Source organism: Bos javanicus, chromosome 3 (genome assembly GCF_032452875.1).
Source record: "Bos javanicus breed banteng chromosome 3, ARS-OSU_banteng_1.0, whole genome shotgun sequence".
Lineage (NCBI taxonomy): Eukaryota > Metazoa > Chordata > Mammalia > Artiodactyla > Bovidae > Bos > Bos javanicus.
The window spans coordinates 110037280-110059683 of NC_083870.1; the positions used below are offsets into that span (position 1 = coordinate 110037280).

Below are 22404 nucleotides of genomic sequence, written 5' to 3' on the forward strand. Positions count from 1 at the left end.
TTGCTGGAATAGGCTTTTCTAAATCAATATTTTATATTTTTATCACAGAAAAACAAAAGTTCCATTAAGTTCAAGCAAAGACACTCAACTTGAAACAAAAACACTGTTGGAATGAAAAATACTTTCTAAATTCTAGACTCAGCTAGGATGTCCTTCTCTCAAAACACAGAAACTGTATATTTATAATTTAAACATGATATCAAGAGGTTTTACCCGGCCTCCATATTGGAGCATAGGTGCTGGAAGTACGCGTCCGGTTACATGAGCCATTTCATCTCGAACTTTAAATTGAAACTCTTGAACAAATGGATCTGTTTCATAATTTGCACTTCTTACCTAACAACACAAAAGGTTTGTAGTTACTTTCAAAATTCCCCTAATTTTCCTTTAGAACCCTCTAATTTTTTTTCTTCACTGTGTCAATAATGTTTTATAATAGGTCTAGATGCTGCTGCTGCTAAGTCACTTCAGTCGTGTCCAACTCTGTGCGACCCCATAGACGGCAGCCCACTAGGCTCCCCCGGCCCTGGGATTCTCCAGGCAAGAACACTAGAGTGGGTTGCCATTTCCTTCTCCAATGCGTGAAAGTGAAGTTGCTCAGTCGTGTCGGACTCTTAGCGACCCCATGGACTGCAGCCTACCAGCCTCCTCCATCCATGGGATTTTCCAGGCAAGAGCACTGGAGTGGGTTGCCACTTCCTTCTCCAATTGGGCTAGATAATGGTACCCAATGGTACTACAGAGCAGATTTTTAACCTGGGGACTACAGACCATAAGTGGACAGCAGGAAGTCTGTGAACTTCCTGTTCATTTATAGAATATTTAAATGTATTAGGTTGGATAATAAGAAATTTCAACTATTTATGACTCATGAAAATGGTAATTTTATATGGTTAAGCCTAATACATTTTGGGGAGGGTGGTCAAGAAATTGCAAGAGAAATACCTGACCTAAAAATGGTTAATTATTTCTAATCAGAGGATCTGGACATATAATATTGAAATCTTATGTAGAGCTTGATGCTGCTGCTGCTGCTAAGTTGCTTCAGTCATGTCCGACTCTGTGCGACCCCATAGACAGCAGCCCATTAGGCTCCTCTGTCCCTGGGATTCTCCAGGCAAGAATACTGGAGTGGGTTGCCATTTCCTTATCCAATGCATGAAAGTAAAAAGTGAAAGTGAAATTGCTCAGTCATGTCCGACTCTTAGCGACCCCATGGACTGCAGCCTACCAGGCTCCTCCGTCCATGGATTTTCCAGGCAAGTAGAGCTTGATAGCAAATATCAATAATCCTAAGCTTTTTCCCCTAATTGATAACAAGTTATATAAAATCTACTTGAATATTTTCCAATAAAACATAGCAGAAGATAAAATTTACTTAAGAGATATACTTGAGACAGACAAGAAAGCCACGATGTGTATTATAATTTTTACATAATATACCAATATATGCAAAGAATTTATTGTAATCTCAGAAGTGTAATTCATGTTTATAGTGTGCTATAATGTGTTTTTCAAAACATATTTTTTTAGTCTCAGGGTAAAGGTCATATAAGGTTACAAAAAGGGCAATGTTCAAGTCTTTGAGTAAAAATCTAGTAAAAACACTATATAAATTTACATATATAATCCCACAATAAGCAGGAAATGTTTTCTAAATTATGCACTAATGATTTTTTTCTTCAAGCTTAAATGCCATTAGTTTCTATAAGATTACAAAGAGTAACAACTATTCACCAAGACTTCCTTGGTGTGAAATGTTTTATGATTAATTTTTACAATAATCTTAATTATAAATAAGTCTTTTATACTTTTTATTTTACAGAGGATAAAACTAAAGCTTAGTAAAGTGAAATGATTGGTCTAAAACCATATAGCTAAGCAAGTGACATATAATCTGAAATCTGTACATTCTGATTTCTAGAGTTCCTACTCTCAGTCACTGTTCTAGCCTACCGGATGCTATAATTATAAATATAGTAAGGGACGGAGGAGCCTGGTGGGTTGCCGTCTATGGGGTCACACAGAGTCAGACACAACTGAAGCGACTTTGCAGCAGCAGCAGCAGCAACAGTAACTGTAAGTAAGTAAAGAAGTTAGACTTTGAACCTAGAGCTGTTAAGATTCCAAGTGCTAGCCTGGCGGGCTACAGTCCATGGGGTAGCAAAAAGTCAGGCACAACTAACTTTCAAAGATAAGATCCAGGTGCCTTTATTTTTCACTTTGCCCTAATTCCGTCAGTTTTATAATGTATTAATGTCTCTTTTCTCCCCATTTAGAATAAGAAGAGCTTAGACACCCTATAAGGCTGGAGCTGTCTTAAACTTCTTTATTCATCCTATAGTTACCAGTGTAGATACTGGGGCTAAGCAATCCTACTTTGTGTGTTAAGCTTCTCACTATTGCTAGTCATAAAACCTTGACTTTCCTTTCCTATTTTAGGTGGGAGGTGATAAAAGTCCAGTTCACTAAACTGAAACATTAGTTCTGAGATTATCTGTTCTGAATCTAACTAAAGAGCTTGGGGCTAAATTAGAAGGCTCTAACCTTTGTCAAGAAAATGTACTGGTCATAACAAACACCCTCTTCCAATAACACAAGAGAAGACTCTATACATGGACATCACCAGATGGTCAACACGGAAATCAGACTGATTATATTCTTTGCAGCCAAAGATGGAGAAGCTCTATACAGTCAGAAAAAACAAGACCAGGAGCTGACTGTGGCTCAGATCATGAACTCCTTATTGCCAAATTTAGACTTAAATTGAAGAAAGTAGGGAAAACCACTAGACCATTCAGGTAGGACCTAAATCAAATCCCTTATGATCATACAGTGGAAGTGAGAAATAGATTTAAGGGCCTAGATCTGATTGATAGAGTGCCTGATGAACTATGGAATGAGGTTCGTGACATTGTATAGGAGACAGGGATCAAGACCATCCCCATGGAAAAGAAATGCAAAAAAGCAAAACGGCTGTCTGGGGAGGCCTTACAAATAGCTGTGAAAAGAAGAGAAGCGAAAAGCAAAGGAGAAAAGGAAAGATATAAGCATCTGAATGCAGAGTTCCAAAGAATAGCAAGAAGAGATAAGAAAGCCTTCTTCAGTGATCAACGCAAAGAAATAGAGGAAAACAACAGAATGGGAAAGACGAGAGATCTCTTCAAGAAAATTAGAGATACCAAGGGAACATTTCATGCAAAGATGGGCTCGATAAAGGACAGAAATGGTATGGACCTAACAGAAGCAGAAGATATTAAGAAGAGAGGGCAAGAATACACAGAACTGTACAAAAAAGATCTTCACGACCCAGATAATCATGATGGTGTGATCACTGACCTAGAGCCAGACATCCTGGAATGTGAAGTCAAGTGGGCCTTAGAAAGCATCACTATGAACAAAGCATCACTATGAACAAAGCTAGTGGAGGTGATGGAATTCCAGTTGAGCTATTCCAAATCCTGAAAGATGATGCTGTGAAAGTGCTACACTCAATATGCCAGCAAATTTGGAAAATTCAGCAGTGGCCACAGGACTGGAAAAGGTCAGTTTTCATTCCAATCCCAAAGAAAGGCAATGCCAAAGAATGCTCAAATTACCGCACAATTGCACTCATCTCACACACTAGTAAAGTAATGCTCAAAATTCTCCAAGCCAGGCTTCAGCAATACGTGAACCGTGAACTTCCTGATGTTCAAGCTGGTTTTAGAAAAGGCAGAGGAACCAGAAATCAAATTGCCAGCATCCGCGGGATCATGGAAAAAGCAAGAGAGTTCCAGAAAAACATCTATTTCTGCTTTATTGACTATGCCAAAGCCTTTGACTGTGTGGATCACAATAAACTGTGGAGAATTCTGAAAGAGATGGGAATACCAGACCACCTGATCTGCCTCTTGAGAAATTTGTATGCAGGTCAGGAAGCAACAGTTAGAACTGGACATGGAACAACAGACTGGTTCCAAATAGGAAAAGGAGTACGTCAAGGCTGTATATTGTCACTCTGCTTATTTAACTTATATACAGAGTACATCATGAGAAACGCTGGACTGGAAGAAACACAAGCTGGAATCAAGATTGCCGGGAGAAATATCAATCACCTCAGATATGCAGATGACACCACCCTTATGGCAGAAAGTGAAGAGGAACTCAAAAGCCTCTTGATGAAAGTGAAAGTGCAGAGTGAAAAAGTTGGTATAAAGCTCAACATTCAGAAAACGAAGATCATGGCATCTGGTCCCATCACTTCATGGGAAATAGATCGGGAAACAGTGGAAACAGTGTCAGACTTTATTTTTGGGGGCTCCAAAATCACTGCAGATGGTGACTGCAGCCATGAAATTAAAAGACGCTTACTCCTTGAAAGGAAAGTTATGACCAACCGAGACAGCATATTCAAAAGCAGAGACACTATGCCAACAAAGGTTCGTCTAGTCAAGGCTATGGTTTTTCCTGTGGTCATGTATGGATGTGAGAGTTGGACCGTGAAGAAGGCTGAGGGCCAAAGAATTGATGTTTTTGAACTGTGGTGTTGGAGAAGAGTCTTGCGAATCCCTTGGACTGCAAGGAGATCCAACTAGTCCATTCTGAAGGAGATCAGCCCTGGGTGTTCTTTGGAAGGAATGATGCTAAAGCTGAAACTCCAGTACTTTGGCCACCTCATGTGAAGAGTTGACTCACTGGAAAAGACTCTGATGCTGGGAGGGATTGGGGGCAGGAGGAGAAGGGGATGACAGAGGATGAGATGGCTGGATGGCATCACTGACTCGATGGACGTGAGTCTGGGTGAACTCCGGGAGTTGGTGATGGACAGGGAGGCCTGGCGTGCTGCGATTCATGGGGTCACAAAGAGTCAGACACGACTGGGCGACTGAAATGAACTGAACTGAACCTTCTTCATTTACCCCTAGGCTACTGCTAGAATACTTCCATAATCTCTTTTAATTCTGAGCCCACGAAATAATAATAAGACAGGAGTTGATATAGTGGACATTCTTCTTTAGTAGCTCACCCTAATATGTTTTTAATTTCTATTTCTGGGGTTAAGTACTAACCAATCTGCTAATTTCCTCTTGTCTATCTGGTGCAGATCTTGCTGTGGCTTTGATCATAGTGGAGGTTTGATTGTCCGTTAGCTTCTTGATACATCGTTGCCCTGCCACAATATTACAGACCTATAAATGGAAAAAAAGTTTTGTACTAGATATATGCATCTTTCTTAAAATTGAGTGCAATTAAATGTGATATTTTAAATTTTAATTTAACTTAAAATTTAAAATCTACTCCATTAAGCCACTTTTGTTTAGTATCATGTCAAGTAGAAAGGCAGTAAACAATACTGCTTCACAGTATGATTATAATCAGGTACAATGTACACTGGATAAAAAGGCTGAAAGAAGTGTACCAAAATGCTAACAGCAGTTATGTTTAGAGGGGCAGAACTGTGGATGAATTTTTTTCCCGTATTATCTCATAATTGAAAATTCAGAATAAATAAGGAAATTTAAAGACAGTTCAATTTAAAAATAAATGTGAGAGTATAAAGTAAGTTACAGGTCCTTAAAAACCTTAACAGAATGATGAATAAGAGGATATTAATAAGCAGCCTAAACACATTACTTCTAGTGGCAGGTAGGTATGTTTCTGTTCCTGCCCCACTTGCAGACAGGGAAGGTGTGGGTACTTCAGCTGAAGAGTATACTTTTCTCTGAAATACTGTGCTACTGTTCTCTCCACAGTTTGGCCATTTTCTAACTGTAAAGGAAAGCTGGAAAAAAAAAAATTACACATTAACAACTCATCCCATTAGGAGCAAGCAAAAGTCCCAATCTACCAACTAGAGTAAGCTGCCTCACATCATCTCTGTTCTGACAAACACCAGCTTTTCTTACGTTTGATGACTGGCAGGCCTTCTTGTTACATTACAAACACGGTATTTCCGTCTCATTGTTCCACAATGAGTCACTTCAACCTTCAGACCTGTTCCCAACAAGAAAAACTGAGGTTACAGAACTGTCACAAGTGACATATTCATAACTCTAAAGCCTGCTCACCACTATAAAAACTCAAAATTCTAAACAGAAAATCTGTGAAATAGGTGATATGATTAACAAAGGATTATATATATATATAAAACATAGTTAATAATGGGTACAATCATGACAGACCTAACTCCAAACCATTTCCCTATTCTATCAAGCTATTAAAAACAGCATAAAATTTACAAAGCCTTTAGATCAAGGGATAAAGTTCTTCATTAATTACAAAAAAAGTCCTGCTTATATTGCAGGGTTTTATGCTGGGAGAGGGAAGGAGCAATGGAAAGGAGTTACCATAACTCTCAAAACATTCTGTAACCTTCAAAGTATGTGATATCTCAACTCCCCAGGCATCACATACTGACTGAAGATCATAATTTCATAAAGTCCTTATGAAGAAAGTCTTCACAGATTTTTAAACCAGGAAGAAAAAAAAAAAATCCCAGGCCCTTTTAACAGAAGTGGAGTGACAATTTTGTTAAAGGATAATATAGTGATACAGTTCTTTCACTACTGACCATTAGAAATCAGGGCAAAATATCGAATGTAACCAAACTAATTCCTACAGCAAGTAATCCAGACGTTCTTATGGAATCAATGACCCCTTTGAGAATGTGACAAAAGCAATAAATTCTCAGAAAAACGCAACATACACTTAATGCAGCATGTGAATTTAGATGTTACTGGATCCATGAGTCCATCTGTGGAGCTTAGGGGTTTGAGGATCCCAGGTCTGCTTTAGAAGGTGAAGCTGTGGGCTTTTAAACCATTGGCTGAAATTCTTTGGGATGAATTTTCCTAAGCAATGGTGTCCAAAAGGATGTTCTGAGATGATATGATTTCTACACCTGTACTAAAATCACTACTAGTAATGTTCCTGGGCACATGAAATATAGCTACTGTGACTGAAAAAATTTTTTTCTTTTGTACCTCTGTATCCCATAGTGCAGATGTTCTCAACCTGAGGTGACTCTGACCTCCAGGGGAGATTTGGTAATGTCTGGAGACATTTTTGGGGGCTTCCCTGATTGTTAAAACTGGGGGTGCTATTGGCATCTAGTGGATGCTAGATTTAGGAATGGGTGGATCCAGGGATGCTGCTAAATTATATTGCAATGCACAGAACAGCACTACCTCCCATCCCCGACCACAACAAAGAATTATCCAGCCCAAAATATCAATAGTGCCAAGGTTGAGAAACCCTGCTACAGTATAACTTAGTTTCCTATCTACTAACTGCAGAACCAAACACAAAGTTCAATCACAGTAATATTTTCTTAGGACGTATCAGCACAAACTAAGACGCTACGTGGACACAGTGCTGCTATACCAGACTGGTACGAGGGTTTTTGAGAAGTACTCTTAACTGAGTCCGTGAGAAATAGTTTTTGTTAGTAACTATCTTTACAAAACTAAACTTTCAGGTCAATTAGAGCATTTATTATGCTTCTATATTATAAATGAAAATAGAAAATATTACCAAGAGAAGGTCTTTCAAGAAGGAAATACCAACTATATGAAGTAAACAAGATGTAAAAATACTGTTTGGGGGAAAACATGATAGAAAAATTTAAAGCAAATTTCTGTTATCTATACTACTTAGCAATTTGTTTTCCAATCTTCCCTTTGAATTAAAAAAAAAATTATCAGTAAGGTTATACAAGCCTACTAAATAAGTTTTTATCAAAAATAAAACTGACACTCTTACATACATATGGTACTTTTACCATAAACTTCCTCCAATATTTCTGCTATTTAACTATGATGAATTATTGCAAAAGAAACCACCCTAAAGTTATTATTAATTATTTAGGAAAAAGTTCAACTGGAATCAAATGAATATTGTACTAGGAAGTGTATTCATTATACCACAATTTGTACCATTATTAAACAGTTTTCATCAAATTTCTCATGCTGACTAAAAATTAAACTTAAATATATAGTATAAAACATGTAACTTTGATTCTCTTGTGTTACTGAGATAGGAATACATGATGTACTTTAAAGAGTTCTCTCTCTCTCTTTTAAAAGCCTTCCTGACTTTGAATGGAGGAAAAAATCATCAGTTTGTCAATTAGATCTAACTCATATTTTTCTACCCCAAATCTACAGTCATAGGTGCCTAAGGTTACATCCAAATTCAGGGTTAGCAAAGAGTTGAAATTTTTTAAAAAATGGACTAGATAATTCTCTGCCCAGGTCCCTCCCCAAACCCTCCATCCAACCGAAAAATGTTTTTGGCTTTAATAAATCAAATATTGAACCTATAAACTTGGCTTTACCTTCACTATAACATCAACTTTATAATGCTTTCTAGTCATTTTTTCAGTCATTTCTTTGGCCCCCTGAGCAGTTGAAGTTAAGATCGAGTCCATGCTCTTCGGGCAGCAGTTGAATCCTTGTTCTGTACATCTTGTATTTTCTGTGATAGAGTGGTGATATGAGTTGATTGCATAGTTACCGCAAAATAATGTAAGTGACTTCATGATATCAGAGGTGGTAACTAAGCAGCAACTCCACTGGAAACCATGGCATTTAGATGATCACATATTAATGGTGGGTAATGCACTACCTTCCAACAAAGCTAACTGTGCAGTTAATATAGATTATGACAGGACGATGGTATGACTGCAATACAAGAATATATAACACTTTCTTATTCTGACAAAAATCTTGACATAAATAGATGCTTATCTTCAAAGCAGGAGGGAAATTCCTTTAAATGTTTTACTACAATGACTATCTCTCTCTTGGTTACTGAATGGCACAGAATAAATGATTACTGGAGCTAGCAGGATGTATTCAACTATACTAACTGATTTGGGGGACTGAAAGATGTTCAGAAAATAAACGTCAATGCTTCACAAGCTGAAAAATTACCTGCAACAAATAGGTAAAACCTTAAAATTAAACAACATAATTATTTCTGACTATTTGAGATGTAACACTTATTATAAACAGAATTTATAGTATTCATTCTAATTAGAGAATATCAAATTTCTCTTTGTGCCTAAATAATAAAGAACTAAATACAGTGGAGTCACATCTTACATGAGGACTAAGTTCCACAGTTATGAACACGTCAAGAATCTTACATAATCAAAATTATTCTTGAAAAATCCCTTAAACTGCTGATAAAGTACACTGATATTAAATTAAATTAAATTGCTGATAAACCCATTGTATATGGGTTTGCACATAAGACTGTATATTTACATAGAAAGCTACAATTATACAAAGAATAAATAAATACAAAATATAAATTTTAGAATATAAGTGAAATTAATTTTTAATTTTTCTCTTTGGAAGACCATGTAGAAATGAATTTATATTAGTAAAATATATATATGATGTAACACCACTGTATAAATTTTAGCCGCTAACTATAAAACAGGCAAGATCAATGGTCAACTAAATAAAGTACATGAAGTTACTAAGTTTCAACTCTAGAACAACACATGAAATAGGCTAGTCCCACATCTACAAATTTACAAAGAAATAAAATATTCTGCTATCATTTCAGAAAAATAAAGAAGTCACTATATTAAAATATGTTCAAAGAATGGCTCCAGTCCTGAAGTGTCAATGTTTTGGGAATAAATTTCCTATTTTAAACAGTATGATAGGAGCATTTTTCTATGAGAGTACCTCTTTATGCCTTCAGCTAATAAGGGAAAGTATCGACAAAAAATTAGCTAGTATTAATTCCATTACTTGGTATTTCTTTCATTGAAACACTACCTAAGATGTTATGACAATGAATTTAATGTAACGTTTTAAAATTAATCCATATTTTTACTGGTGATGTTACATGAACAGATTTAAATCTTAAAAAATTTCCATGAAAGTTTGTTATATTCATGCATTTTACAGTTAAGTTGTTCCAAATGCTAATTAACTCACCTTTTATCTCTTTGGTGAATTTTACCCGATGAGAATCAGTCAGAGGTCTTGGCTGCTCATCAATATTATGAATATCAAGAACTTCACACATGAACTGAATTACAGGTTGTGCTTTGTAGAAGGCAGTGGCAGAAACTAAGAAGAAAAACACAAAGGGTACAAATTAATGTTTCTTTAAAAAAACTCAAATCTAAGGCTCCATGATAACTAATTATAGAGTTAAAATTACCCTCTTACGTATACCTATGTATCAATACATATAAAAATATTTCCAAAATTAAGCAGTTTCAACTTGACCTGTTTGACTACAAGATAAGCACAACAACAGAGAAACCTAATATTACAGTTTTTATAATCTCTTTCACCATGGGTATCTGAATCATTCCATTCCCTACTACATGTACAGAGCAGTGTTCTGGCTATGAGACAAGGCCTATAAAGGGACAAAGAAGGCCAGAGTGCCTCAGAAGACAAGGTTAGGTATTATTTCTTAAACTAAGCCTTGCATGCCACCCCAGATTGCTTATCTGTTCTAAGGAGAGCTTTCCCTGTCTTGTACAGATTTGAGAAGACAATGGTATTAAATGTTACTAGCGCTAATCCAAGCTACAGGTAGTAACAATATCTGCCCAATGTTATCTAGCTACAATCAGCAGTCTTTGAGGAGCCAACTAGTATGACTTCTTAATCCTGGATTTTGGAACTAGAAGAGAGCTTGACCAATAGTTAGTAGACAACCATCATTCATTTCTTAAATACTTACGGGCTGCTATTATGTGCTAAAAGATACTGGGGGTACAGTGAAAAGTAAAACCAAAACAGACAGTAGGCTGAAAAGTGAAAAGTGCTAGTCTCTCCGACGTTTCCGACTCCTTGAGATCCCATGGACTGTAGCCCATCAGGCTCCTCTGTCCATGGAATTCTCCAGACAAGAATACTGGAGTCGGTTGCCATTCTCTTCTCCAGGGGATCTGCCCAGCCCAGGGATTGAACCCAGGTCTCCTGCACTGTAGGCAGATTCTTGACCACCTGAGTCAACATGCTATCATATTATTTCCCTACCTAAAAGACATGTCCACAGTGGTACCCTTTCTCTTATTCTCCTTGGTTTAGGTTTAAATGTCTTCCACAAAACGTCTGGACGGATATTTAACAAGGCTTGAAGTAGTTAGGTAGTGAGACTATTGTGGATATTTTTTATTTTTCTTTAAATCTTTTTAATAGCACATATTACATTTTCCTTTATTTCAATATATATGTATATATATACATATATATAAACAATATATATATATTATTTCAATAATATATGAATGAAGTCTCAGCATAAAAAATCTAAACAACATAGATACAAACAGTAAAGACTTCTGGTCTCCAAGTATCTTTAAGAAGCAACCATTATTAGTAACTAATACTTAACTACTACATGTACTAATTATGGACATGGACCTACTACATGTCCCTAACAATAGATAGCTAGGTTGGTTTTGTACTTCCATATCTCGTTCTTTTAATATACACTTGAGATAAAAATAGAGATAGAACTTTTAAAAACATGAGATCAGATAATAAATGTTTTATGACTTGCTTTATTGTTTTATTATTTTAAAACTAACAATGTCTTAGAGATCTTTCCATGTCAATAATTTCTTTTTAATGGCTTCATATTATTCTGTAATTTGGGTGCATGGTAATTAAGTGAATATATATGAATATATATCGCATTCTTCTCTTAATGAAAAAGAACACAAATGATAAAACATTAGAAACACTATTTTGGGCTTTGATTTCTTTTTCTCATTAGGTATCTTAGAGACAGATCTTATATGTACTAATATGGAATTATATCATTCCTTTTCACATTGCAGGATATCTCACTACCTGGATTTACTACATGTCCCTAATGATGGACAGTTATGTTGGTTTTGTATTTCCACCCAAATAAACGTTAGAAATACCTTTACAATTTCAAGCTAACTAAAAAAAGAGAGACTGATAAGACTATTTCAGCATTCTGGGTATCTTATTTAAATCTTATACATTAAAAAACTGTATACCTACATTCTTCTATTAAAAATGTGAGAATACTGTTGCACATTAAAATGAGGCAGGCAGGAAATATATCAAATAAACATATACTGCTTCTGTGTTAAATTGAAAAAAATAAGTGGATAAAGGAAAATAAATATATGGTCATTAACATGCTTATTTTGTCTTTCCTTTAATCCTACAGGTAAACTTTCTTCACTGGATTATTTTAATACTAGCACTCACAATTAATTCATCTTATCTCACAGAGCTGAAACTACTAAACAAATATTATCCTGTTTAACATTCTATTAATTTTCCTTAGTGTTTACACTTTTAATCATTTTACTATTTACCATCTTCCCTACAGCAATGTAGGCATTTGAGGTGACAGAAAGTTCTTACACAAGATGGGATAAAATCGGTGAGTACAGCTGAATTAGGCATGAGTTTCAAAGAGCAAGGATCTGTCTCTCTATCCCTAACATTTTATAAACCTACATATACATGCATTTTTTCCTTCATTCCCTTTCACAAATCTGAACAAGTAATATTTACATTTAGTATTTTAAAAACCTATTAACAAAATATACGACATTAAAACACTAAGGGCAATAAATGTACAATCATTTCTATAGATAATTGCTCTGAAAAAAGCATCAGATAAAATTCAGCACCATAACTAAAACTTTCACAGTACCAGGACTAGAAAGGAGCTTCCTTAATTTGATAAAAGTTATTCACCAAAATCTATGGTAAGTTCAACTTAAGTTAATAGAAAGTGCTAGCTGGCATAGGAATGCAAGTTAAGAGAAATAAAAGATAAAAGGATTGGAAAGGAAGAAACAAAATTATTATTCTTTACAGTATGATTGTTGAGAGATAAAACCCTCTAATCTATAGATAAATTATAGAATAAGAGAGTTCAGTAAATCTGCTAGATTTAAGGTCAACAGATAAAAATAAATTATATTCTTATATATTAGCAATCAACTTAAAATGTAATTTAAAAAAGATACCACTTAAAAAAAAAGATACCACTTAACATCACAACAAAAAGTGTAGACACTTGGGATGAAATCTAAACAAAAGATGTAGAAGACTTACTGAAATAATAGGTGTCTTTACTACTATAGATTTAAATATTAATAAATGGAGCAATATACCTTATTAGTATAAATTATTTATAAATTAATCTGTAAATTCAAAGCAATTTCAATCAAATGCCAATAAGATATAACCCTCTTGACCTCTGGAACTTAAGAAGCTGATATTAAAATTAACATGAAAGAGAAATTAAACCAGAACAGCTAAGAGAGTTTCTAAGAATAAGGTCTGCTCTAACATTCATCAAGATTTGTTATAATCCTATTCAAGTCAAGAGACTGTGGGGACAAACACAGAGACCAGCAGAATATCCTTCAAAGTCTACTTTATACAGTATATGAAACAAATTCCTATTTAGAGAACTGAACATGAAAAGAAAAACAGACATTTAAAGGAAAATACAGAACATCTTTATGATCTTTAAAGCAGGAAAGAATTTCTTAAGATACAAAAATGATTAAAAAGAGGTACCATAAACAAAGCTAGAAAAAAACAACAGTATTCTTCACAGAGCTAGAACAAATAATTTCACAATTTGTATGGAAATACAAAAAACCTCGAATAGCCAAAGTGATCTTGAGAAAGAAGAATGGAACTGGAGGAATCAACCTACCTGACTTCAGGCTCTACTACAAAGCCACAGTTATCAAGACAGTATGGTACTGGCACAAAGACAGAAGTATAGATCAATGGAACAAAATAGAAAGCCCAGAGATAAATCCACACACATATGGACACCTTATCTTTGACAAAGGAGGCAAGAATATACAATGGATTAAAGACAATCTCTTTAACAAGTGGTGCTGGGAAAACTGGTCAACCACTTGTAAAAGAATGAAACTAGAACACTTTCTAACACCATACACAAAAATAAACTCAAAATGGATTAAAGATCTAAACATAAGATCAGAAACTATAAAATTCCTAGAGGAGAACATAGGCAAAACACTCTCTGACATACATCACAGCAGGATCCTCTATGACCCACCTCCCAGAATATCGGAAATAAAAGCAAAAATAAACAAATGGGACCTAATTAAACTTAAAAGCTTCTGCACATCAAAGGAAACTATCAGCAAGGTGAAAAGACAGCCTTCAGAATGGGAGAAAATAATAGCAAATGAAGCAACTGACAAACAACTAATCTCAAAAATATACAAGCAACTCCTATAGCTCAACTCCAGAAAAATAAATGACCCAATCAAAAAATGGGCCAAAGAACTAAATAGGCATTTCTCCAAAGAAGACATACAGATGGCTAACAAACACATGAAAAGATGCTCAACATCACTTATTATCAGAGAAATGCAAATCAAGACCACTATGAGGTACCATTTCACACCAGTCAGAATGGCTGCGATTCAAAAGTCTACAAATAATAAATGTTGGAGAGGCTGTGGAGAAAAGGGAACCCTCTTACACTGTTGGTGGGAATGCAAACTAGTACAGCCACTATGGAGAACAGTGTGGAGATTCCTTAAAAAACTGGAAATAGAACTGCCTTATGATCCAGCAATCCCACTGCTGGGCATACACACTGAGGAAACCAGAAGGGAAAGAGACACGTGTACCCCAATGTTCATCGCAGCACTGTTTATAATAGCCAGGACATGGAAGCAACCTAGATGTCCATCAGCAGATGAATGGATAAAGAAAGCTGTGGTACATATACACAATGGAGTATTACTCAGCCATTAAAAAGAATTCATTCGAATCAGTTCTAATGAGGTGGATGAAACTGGAGCCTATTATACAGAGTGAAGTAAGCCAGAAGGAAAAACACCAATACAGTATACTAACGCATATATATGGAATTTAGAAAGATGGTAACAATAACCCTGTGTACGAGACAGCAAAAGAGACACTGATGTATGGAACAGTCTTATGGACTCTGTGGGAGAGGGAGAGGGTGGGAAGATTTGGGAGAATGGCATTGAAACATGTAAAATATCATGTATGAAACGAGATGCCAGTCCAGGTTCAATGCACGATACTGGATGCTTGGGGCTAGTGCACTGGGACGACCCAGAGGGATGGTATGGGGAGGGAGGAGGGAGGAGGGTTCAGGATGGGGAGCACGTGTGTACCTGTGATGGATTCATTTTGATATTTGGAAAAACTAATACAATTATGTAAAGTTTAAAAATAAAATAAAATTAAAAAAAAAACAACAACAACAGGCAAATGGATATGTATAATACATACAACAAATGATTACTATCCAGAATATGTCATGAGTGCCTATAAATCAAGCTTAAAACAGTAACAGTGCCAAAAGACACATGGCTAGGTATTTCACAGAAGAGAAAACCTAAATGTCAAAAAACAATTTTTCACTATTTATAATAAAGGAAATACATATAAAAACTCTATTGAGCTATCATTTTATACCCATCAAAATGGGCCAAAAACGTTACAATGGATAATACAAGCTGACAATAAGCCAAAGGAAGAATGAAGAATGAAAATTCTCATACAGTATGTAGGAATATAAAGTGATATAGTCAGGAGCAAACGGTAATTTATAGTAAGTTTGAAGATAAGCATAATTTCCAACTCAACAACTCCACTCTACTGGAATATATGCTCTATAAAAATCCCATTATCTGTGGAGGGCAACATGAATAAGAATGCTTACTATAGGACAGTTTATAATGATAAAAAGAATGGACACAACCTAAATAACCATCAGTCAGATGGATACATTTGTACTACATTCATATAAACAAAATAAATGAGCAGGTGCTAGAATGCAGATAAATAAAATTGAGAATAAAAAACGAGAGGAATTTGTACAAAATGAGATATTACCAACTACTTGTTAGTATCTAGATACGTACAATACACAACTTAGGCAAAAATTATTCTCATTAAGGTTTTGTGATACTTTATAACTCACTTATTGATAATTGATAAAAAATTATTTTACTGTTGGAAATGTATCCTTTAAAAATTTTTTTTTTTTTAATTTATTTGGCTGCTCTAGGTCTTAGTTGTGGCATGCAGGTTCTTTTTCTTTTTTTGCTGTTGCAACATGTGGGATGCAGCTCTCTGAGCAGGGATTGAGCCCATGCCCCTGCACTGGGAGCTTAGAGTCTTAAAAACTGGACCATCAGGAAAGTCCCTATCCTTATTTTTTAAATTAGGTTTATTTTCTTCTTTCCATAGGTAGCAGCATTAGAATAAAGAGAAAAAAAATAAGCTTGGAAATGAAACAGATTTTAATTCTAGATCCAGACTTACTAATTATCATTTTTCAGAATTTCCATTCATTCATATGGAAAATTAGCAAAACGCCCATTACTTACAGCATTAGTGTGAAGATTCAATGTAAGATACCTACCTGTGCCCAGAAAATGGCAGAAACTCATCAGAACTCTTTTTCTCATTTTTTGAAGGATTGTCTACTCATGTCTTTTGCGCTCTGATTTATTGAGGTTTTAATTCTAGGCAAAATCATTCTGTCAGTGTAAACTAACTCCTTGAAGAAGCTGAATGGGAGAGAATGTTCTATGAAGAAGTGATTAGGATTCTTTAGTTTGCACTTTACTGTGTCAAAACTGAAATTTTCTGTTAGGATGCAGCTAAAATACAGACGTGAAAAAATAACAAATATTTACCATATTTAAGGTAATAAGGACTACACGTTCCAAATTAGTCCAAGTCCAAAAGAGTGTAAAATAAAGCAGTAAATAATGTTGGATCCAGGTAAAAGCATAACTACAATTATACTTCAACCTCCTGAGAGGTTATATGCCTCAATTTTATACGTTTACTTTCATGGCTCTGAAAGTGTAAGAACAAAAATTAAGGTCACTTATTATACAATGCCTTTTTATGGTAATAGTGAACAATTTAGACACCATGTTAGACATCTCTGCATGTCTATCATTAACTAGCAAAGTATTACTGACATAGTACTCAGGAGATATTGATAAATCAAAGGGTTGGGTTTTTTTTCTGTTTTTAATAAAAAATATATTTACTAAAGGGTCACTAAAAGGTTACTAAAGGGTCACTAAATTATAAAGTGAATACAAATATTCACATAACCAACACTCAGATCAAGAACTAAATATTGGTAGTATTCTCAAAACCGCTTCCCTATCCCCTTCCCAACCTTAACTTACAGTTCAACCCTCAAATCCTGGTTCTTATGGTAATCACTTTTTTCTCTTTTCAGAATTACAACGTGTAAGTACAGATCACTAAGGACAATTTATTGTTTCCAGTTCTTCAATTTTATCTAACTGGAAACATAAAACATAAAATCTTTTTGAGACTTGCTAAACATTGTTTCTATTTAAACAACTATTTTCTTCATTTCCATTGCTCTGCCTAACACTCCACTGAATAAAATACAGTTTATTCACTTTAATGTTGGTGGACAGTGGATAGAACTTTGTGCTTTCACTGCCAGGGGCTCAAGTTCAACCCCTGGCCAGGCCACTAAGATCCCACAAGGTGTCCTGCGGCAAAAACCAAACAAACAAAAGCCTGATTATTAATCGTGGTGGACTATTTATGCTGGCACTTTCCTTTGGTTATTAGAATAATGTTATGACTATCTTATAGATGGCCTTTTTGATATACATACACATGTGTATTTCTCTAATAGAAAAGGTGGTATCTCAGTAGAATTGCTGAATCTAAAGAAAGCTGAGCGTCGAAGAATTGATGCTTTTGAACAGCGGTGTTAGAGAAGACTATTCAGAGTCCCTCAGACTGCAAGGAGATCAAACCAGCCAATCCTCAAGGAAATCAGTTCTGAATAGTCATTGGAAGGACTGATGCTGAGGCTGAAGCTCCGATCCTTTGGTCACCTTATGTGAAGAACTGACTCATTAGAAAAGACCCTGACTGGGAAAGATTGGGAAAGATTGAAGGCAGGAGGAGAAGGGGACAACAGAGAATGAGATGGTTGGATGGCATCACTGAATCCATGGACATGAGTCCATTGATTTGAGCAAGCTCCGCGAGTTGGTGATGGACAGGGAAGCCTGGTGTGCTGCAGTCCAAGGGGATCACAGTTGGACATGACTGAGCGACTGAACTGAACTAAGGATGTGTATCTCTAACTTTCCTGGATAATGCCAAAATCTTCCAAAGTGGTTTTAACAACTAACTCTCTCACAAGCAGAGTTTAAGAGTTTAATGCTAGCCTTTCTGGGGATGTGACATCTCATTTAAAAAAACTATTTGAGGTATAACTTACATACAATAAAATGCATTTTAACTGTACAGCTCAATGATTTTGACAAACGTATACCTCAACGCTATTTGTTGTTGTTGTCCAGTTGTTCAGTCGTGTCCGACTCTTTCCGACCCCATGGACTGCAGCATGCCAGGACTCCCTGTCCTTAACCATCTCTTGGAACTTGCTCAAATTCATGTCCATTGAGTCAGTGATGCCATCCAACCATCTCATCCTCTATGCTATTATCACTCCAATTAAGACAAAATATGTCATCACCCCCGAAAGTACTTTCCTGCCCCTCTTTAATCAGCTTCCGTCACATCTGCTGCAGGCAACCACTGATCTGATTCCTTTCATAATAAATTTGTTCCAGAATTTCACATAAATGGAATTATATGGTATACATTATTTCGTTTAGCTTTTTTGCACATCTTTCTTGAGATTCATCCATACCATTTTATAAATTAGTTTTTTAAAATTGCTGGATAGTATTTCATCGTGTAAATAAATCACAATTTGTTTCTCAGTTTACTTGTTGCTGGGCATTTGGGTTGTTTCCAGATCCTAGTTATTATGAACATGTACAAACCTTTGTACGGACCTATTTTTTTCATTTCTCTTGGGGAAAGACCTAAGAATAGTTAGGACATATGGCAAGAAAATATTTAAATTTTTTAAAATCTGCCAAAATATTTTTCAAAGTGGTTGTACTGTTTTATACTCCTACCGTTTCCAATTGTTCCATATTCTTGCCAACACTTAGCATTGCTGGGTTTTTTACTTTAGCAAATCTAGCAAGTGTGAAGTGATATCTCATTGTGGTTTTTATCTGCATTTTCCAGATGACCAATGATGTTTAATATCTTCTCAGGTGCTATTGACCATTCCCATAATCTTTTGTGCAGTGTATATTTTTGACCACTGTTAAAAATAGTTTGAGTTATGCAAGTTTTTCATAAATTCTAGACACAAACCCTTTGTTCAGGATATATTATGCAAATATTTGAAACTTTTTCAAATTTCAGTAGCTTGCCTTTTCATCTTAACAGTGTTCTTAAGAGATGGTTTCACTTAGATTAGGTTTCCAACATACAAAGAAATCTTTGCTTACTCCAAGGGCATGAATATTTTCCCTCTTTTCTTAGAAGTTTCTCAGTTTTAATGTTTATTTGTTGTACAAATACCCAACTGTTCTAGTATCACTGAGAAGACTATTCTTTCCCCATTGAATTTTGGCCCCTCTGTCAAATATCAATCAACCACATAAGTGTTTATAGCTATTCTAATTACTTTTTAGCTTTTTGGCTAAGATCAAGTGTAGTATCTATAGCTATTTCATAACTTGATTTATATGTCCATCTTTAACCTCAGTATCACAGTTTTGCTTACTGTAGCTTTATAGCATGTCTGGAAATCAGGGATTATAAATCCTCCAACTCTGTTCTTCAAAATGGTTTTAACTGTTCAAGATTCTCTGCATTTTCAAATAAATCTTAAAATCAGCTTGTCAATTTTTTTTTAAGTGAGATTTTTGGTGAGATTCTGGGATTGTGTTGAGTCTACAGATCAATTTGGCAATAATGAGTATCCTAACTATTTCAGTCTTCTGTGCCAAGAACATGGTCTGCGTGCGTGCTAAGTCACTTCAGTCGTGTCCGACTCTTTGTGATCTCATGAACTGCAAGCTGCCAGTTTCCTCTGTTCATGGGATTTTTCAGGCAAGAATACTGGAGTGGGTTGCCATGCCCTTCTCCAGGGGATCTTCCTATCCCAGGGATCGAACCTGAGTCTCCTGCACTGTAGGCAGATTCTTTATCATTTGAGCCACCAGGGACATGGTATCTCTATTTATCTTTCTTATTTTTCTCAGGAATGTTTTATAGGCTTTCAGTGTATAGGATCTGTGTACACATCTCTTTTAAAATCTATTTCTAGTGCTCACTTTGGTAATACATGTACTAAAACTGGAATGATACAGAGATTAGCATATCCCCTGCGCAAAGATGAAAAAAAAATCTATTCCTAAATATTTCAAAAATATTATTATGAATGGTACATGTGTTTTTCATTTTTTCCAACTGCTGATTGCCAGTATTATTTATTATACTGCTAGTATTATTATGCAACTAGTGTCTTGTGATCTGGCTAAATGCATCTATTAATTCTAGTAGGATTTTTGGGGGGAGTAGATTTCTTAGGATTTTTTTATGTAGACAATTATGTCTTTTGCAAACAGTGACAGTTGTATTACTTCCTTTACAATATTACACTTTCCTTTTTCTTGGACCACCAGCACACTGCTGGATAGAAGTAGTGAGAGTAAGCATCCTCCTCTTATTCTTAATCTTAGGGCAAAGTCGTTCACTCTTTTTGACACTGAGTATGATGATGCCTGCCTGCTTTTCTAGATTCTCTGACGGGTTGGAGAAGTTTCCTTTTACTGCTAGTGTGTTACAAATTTTCATCATGATAACATTAAAATGTGTCGAATGATTCTTCTGTCTGTTGAGAAGATTACACTGTTTTGGTCAGGTGTCAGATTCAGAGGAATACGAGCCTCATAAAATTGAGTTGAAACGCCTTTTTTCTTCTGTTTCTGAAAGCATCTGTGTAAGATTGGTATCATTTTTTCTTAAATGTCAGATAAATTTTAGCAACAAAATCAACTGGCACTGGAGTTTTCTTTGTTAGAAAGGATTATGAATTCAATTTCCTTAACAGATACCAGACTATTCCAGTTTTCTTTGAGCTAACTTTTTAACATTGTGTTTAAGTTATCAAATTAACTGGTATAAAACTGTTCCCAACATTCCCTTATCAACCTCAGTTTTGAAAGATCTTTAATGATAAACCCTTCTTAAATTTTTGACACTAGTAATCTGTTTGGTTTTTTCTTTTTTTTGATTAGCCTTCCTAGGAGTTTAAAATTTTTATTAACTTTTTTAAAAGAATCAACTTTTGGTTTCATTCATTTTCTATACTGTTTTCTATTTAATTAACTTTTGCTCAGAGTTTTATTTCTTACTTTCTATTTGAGCTTAATTTTTTCTTCTAGTTGAAGATAGAAACTTCATACGGTGGTCTGCCTCCAACATGGTCCCTAATAAGTCTTGCCTCATGGGACTCTGCACCTTTGTGTAAGTCTCTCCTACACTGAATATAACTGGTTTATGTAACTAATAAGACATTACAAAACTGGCAGAATATAGCTTTCAATACTAGGCCTTAATGTCATTATAGCGTCTGCCTTGCTCTCTCATGGATTGCTTGCTCCAAAGAAGCCAGCCACAACATCATGAGAACACTTAACCAACTCTGCCTGTTGAGAGGTCCAGGTGGCAAGAAACTAGGTCTCTAGCACAAACTTACCAATTGAGTTTTACAGATAATAAAACAAGACTTACTCATCCATTTAAACATTCAAGTATCTACTACATCAGGGACTCCTTTGTGGGTTGGAATTTAAAGATAAACCAGACAAAGCCTCTCCATTTTAAGACTAGATTCTGGTCAAGCAACTCAGTTCATTCCTTCCCCAAACTCCACTAAAACTCTGGTAAGGAATTAAGGAGAAAAAAAAAAGAAAGCATAAATCTAGAGGGAAGGGAGGATCGAAATAGAAAATGTACCATTTTAGAAGATGAAAAACAAGTAGCCAAGCTGTAACTGACAGAGCAGATGGAATTCTCAAAAGGTGTGAGAAATGGCAGTATCAGGTACCTCTGAAACTGGTGATAAAAGAATGAAGGTGTTGCAGAAAAATAAAGACAAAAGCTGTTTGAGAAGCAGGTAGAGTCCTAGATTCCTGTCTAGCTCCATTCACATTGTGGAACCACTGCCTCATCTTTATCCTGGCATAATCTGTAAGCATATTCTCTGGCAAAAGTAAAAGACTTTTTGGAGGGATGATGTCAGGCACAGCTGAGGGCACAAGACTGTACCCAAAACAAAGAATTAAGTGACAATAAATATTAATTCCTGAATGCAGACACTCCCCAAGCCAAAATCCCCAACTTGGCTTCCAGAATGCAGGTAACAAGACTATTACCCTTCAGGCAGGAGTCTGGAAGTCTCATCTCTGGGTAATCGACCAGCTAAGAAGAAAGACCTAACTAAGGTCACTAACATTATAGG

The 22404-nt window shown here is 35.6% G+C and overlaps 1 protein-coding gene and 1 pseudogene across 6 annotated transcripts in view; one reads left to right on the top strand and one right to left on the bottom strand.

The window, feature by feature from the left end:
• AGO3 (argonaute RISC catalytic component 3) overlaps positions 1 to 22404 on the bottom strand; it is a 132508-nt gene that overhangs the window by 44365 nt on the left and 65739 nt on the right. For all 6 annotated transcript variants that reach the window (XM_061412524.1, XM_061412523.1, XM_061412525.1 and 3 more), the window contains exons 6-10: positions 9939 to 10073; positions 5889 to 5976; positions 5617 to 5764; positions 5052 to 5171; positions 214 to 336 (exon numbers count right to left, since the gene is read on the bottom strand). In XM_061412524.1, the coding sequence (XP_061268508.1) occupies positions 214 to 336; positions 5052 to 5171; positions 5617 to 5764; positions 5889 to 5976; positions 9939 to 10073 (614 nt within the window). The remainder of the gene's footprint in view (positions 1 to 213; positions 337 to 5051; positions 5172 to 5616; positions 5765 to 5888; positions 5977 to 9938; positions 10074 to 22404) is intronic.
• Positions 20205 to 20302, top strand: LOC133245427 (U6 spliceosomal RNA; annotated as a pseudogene).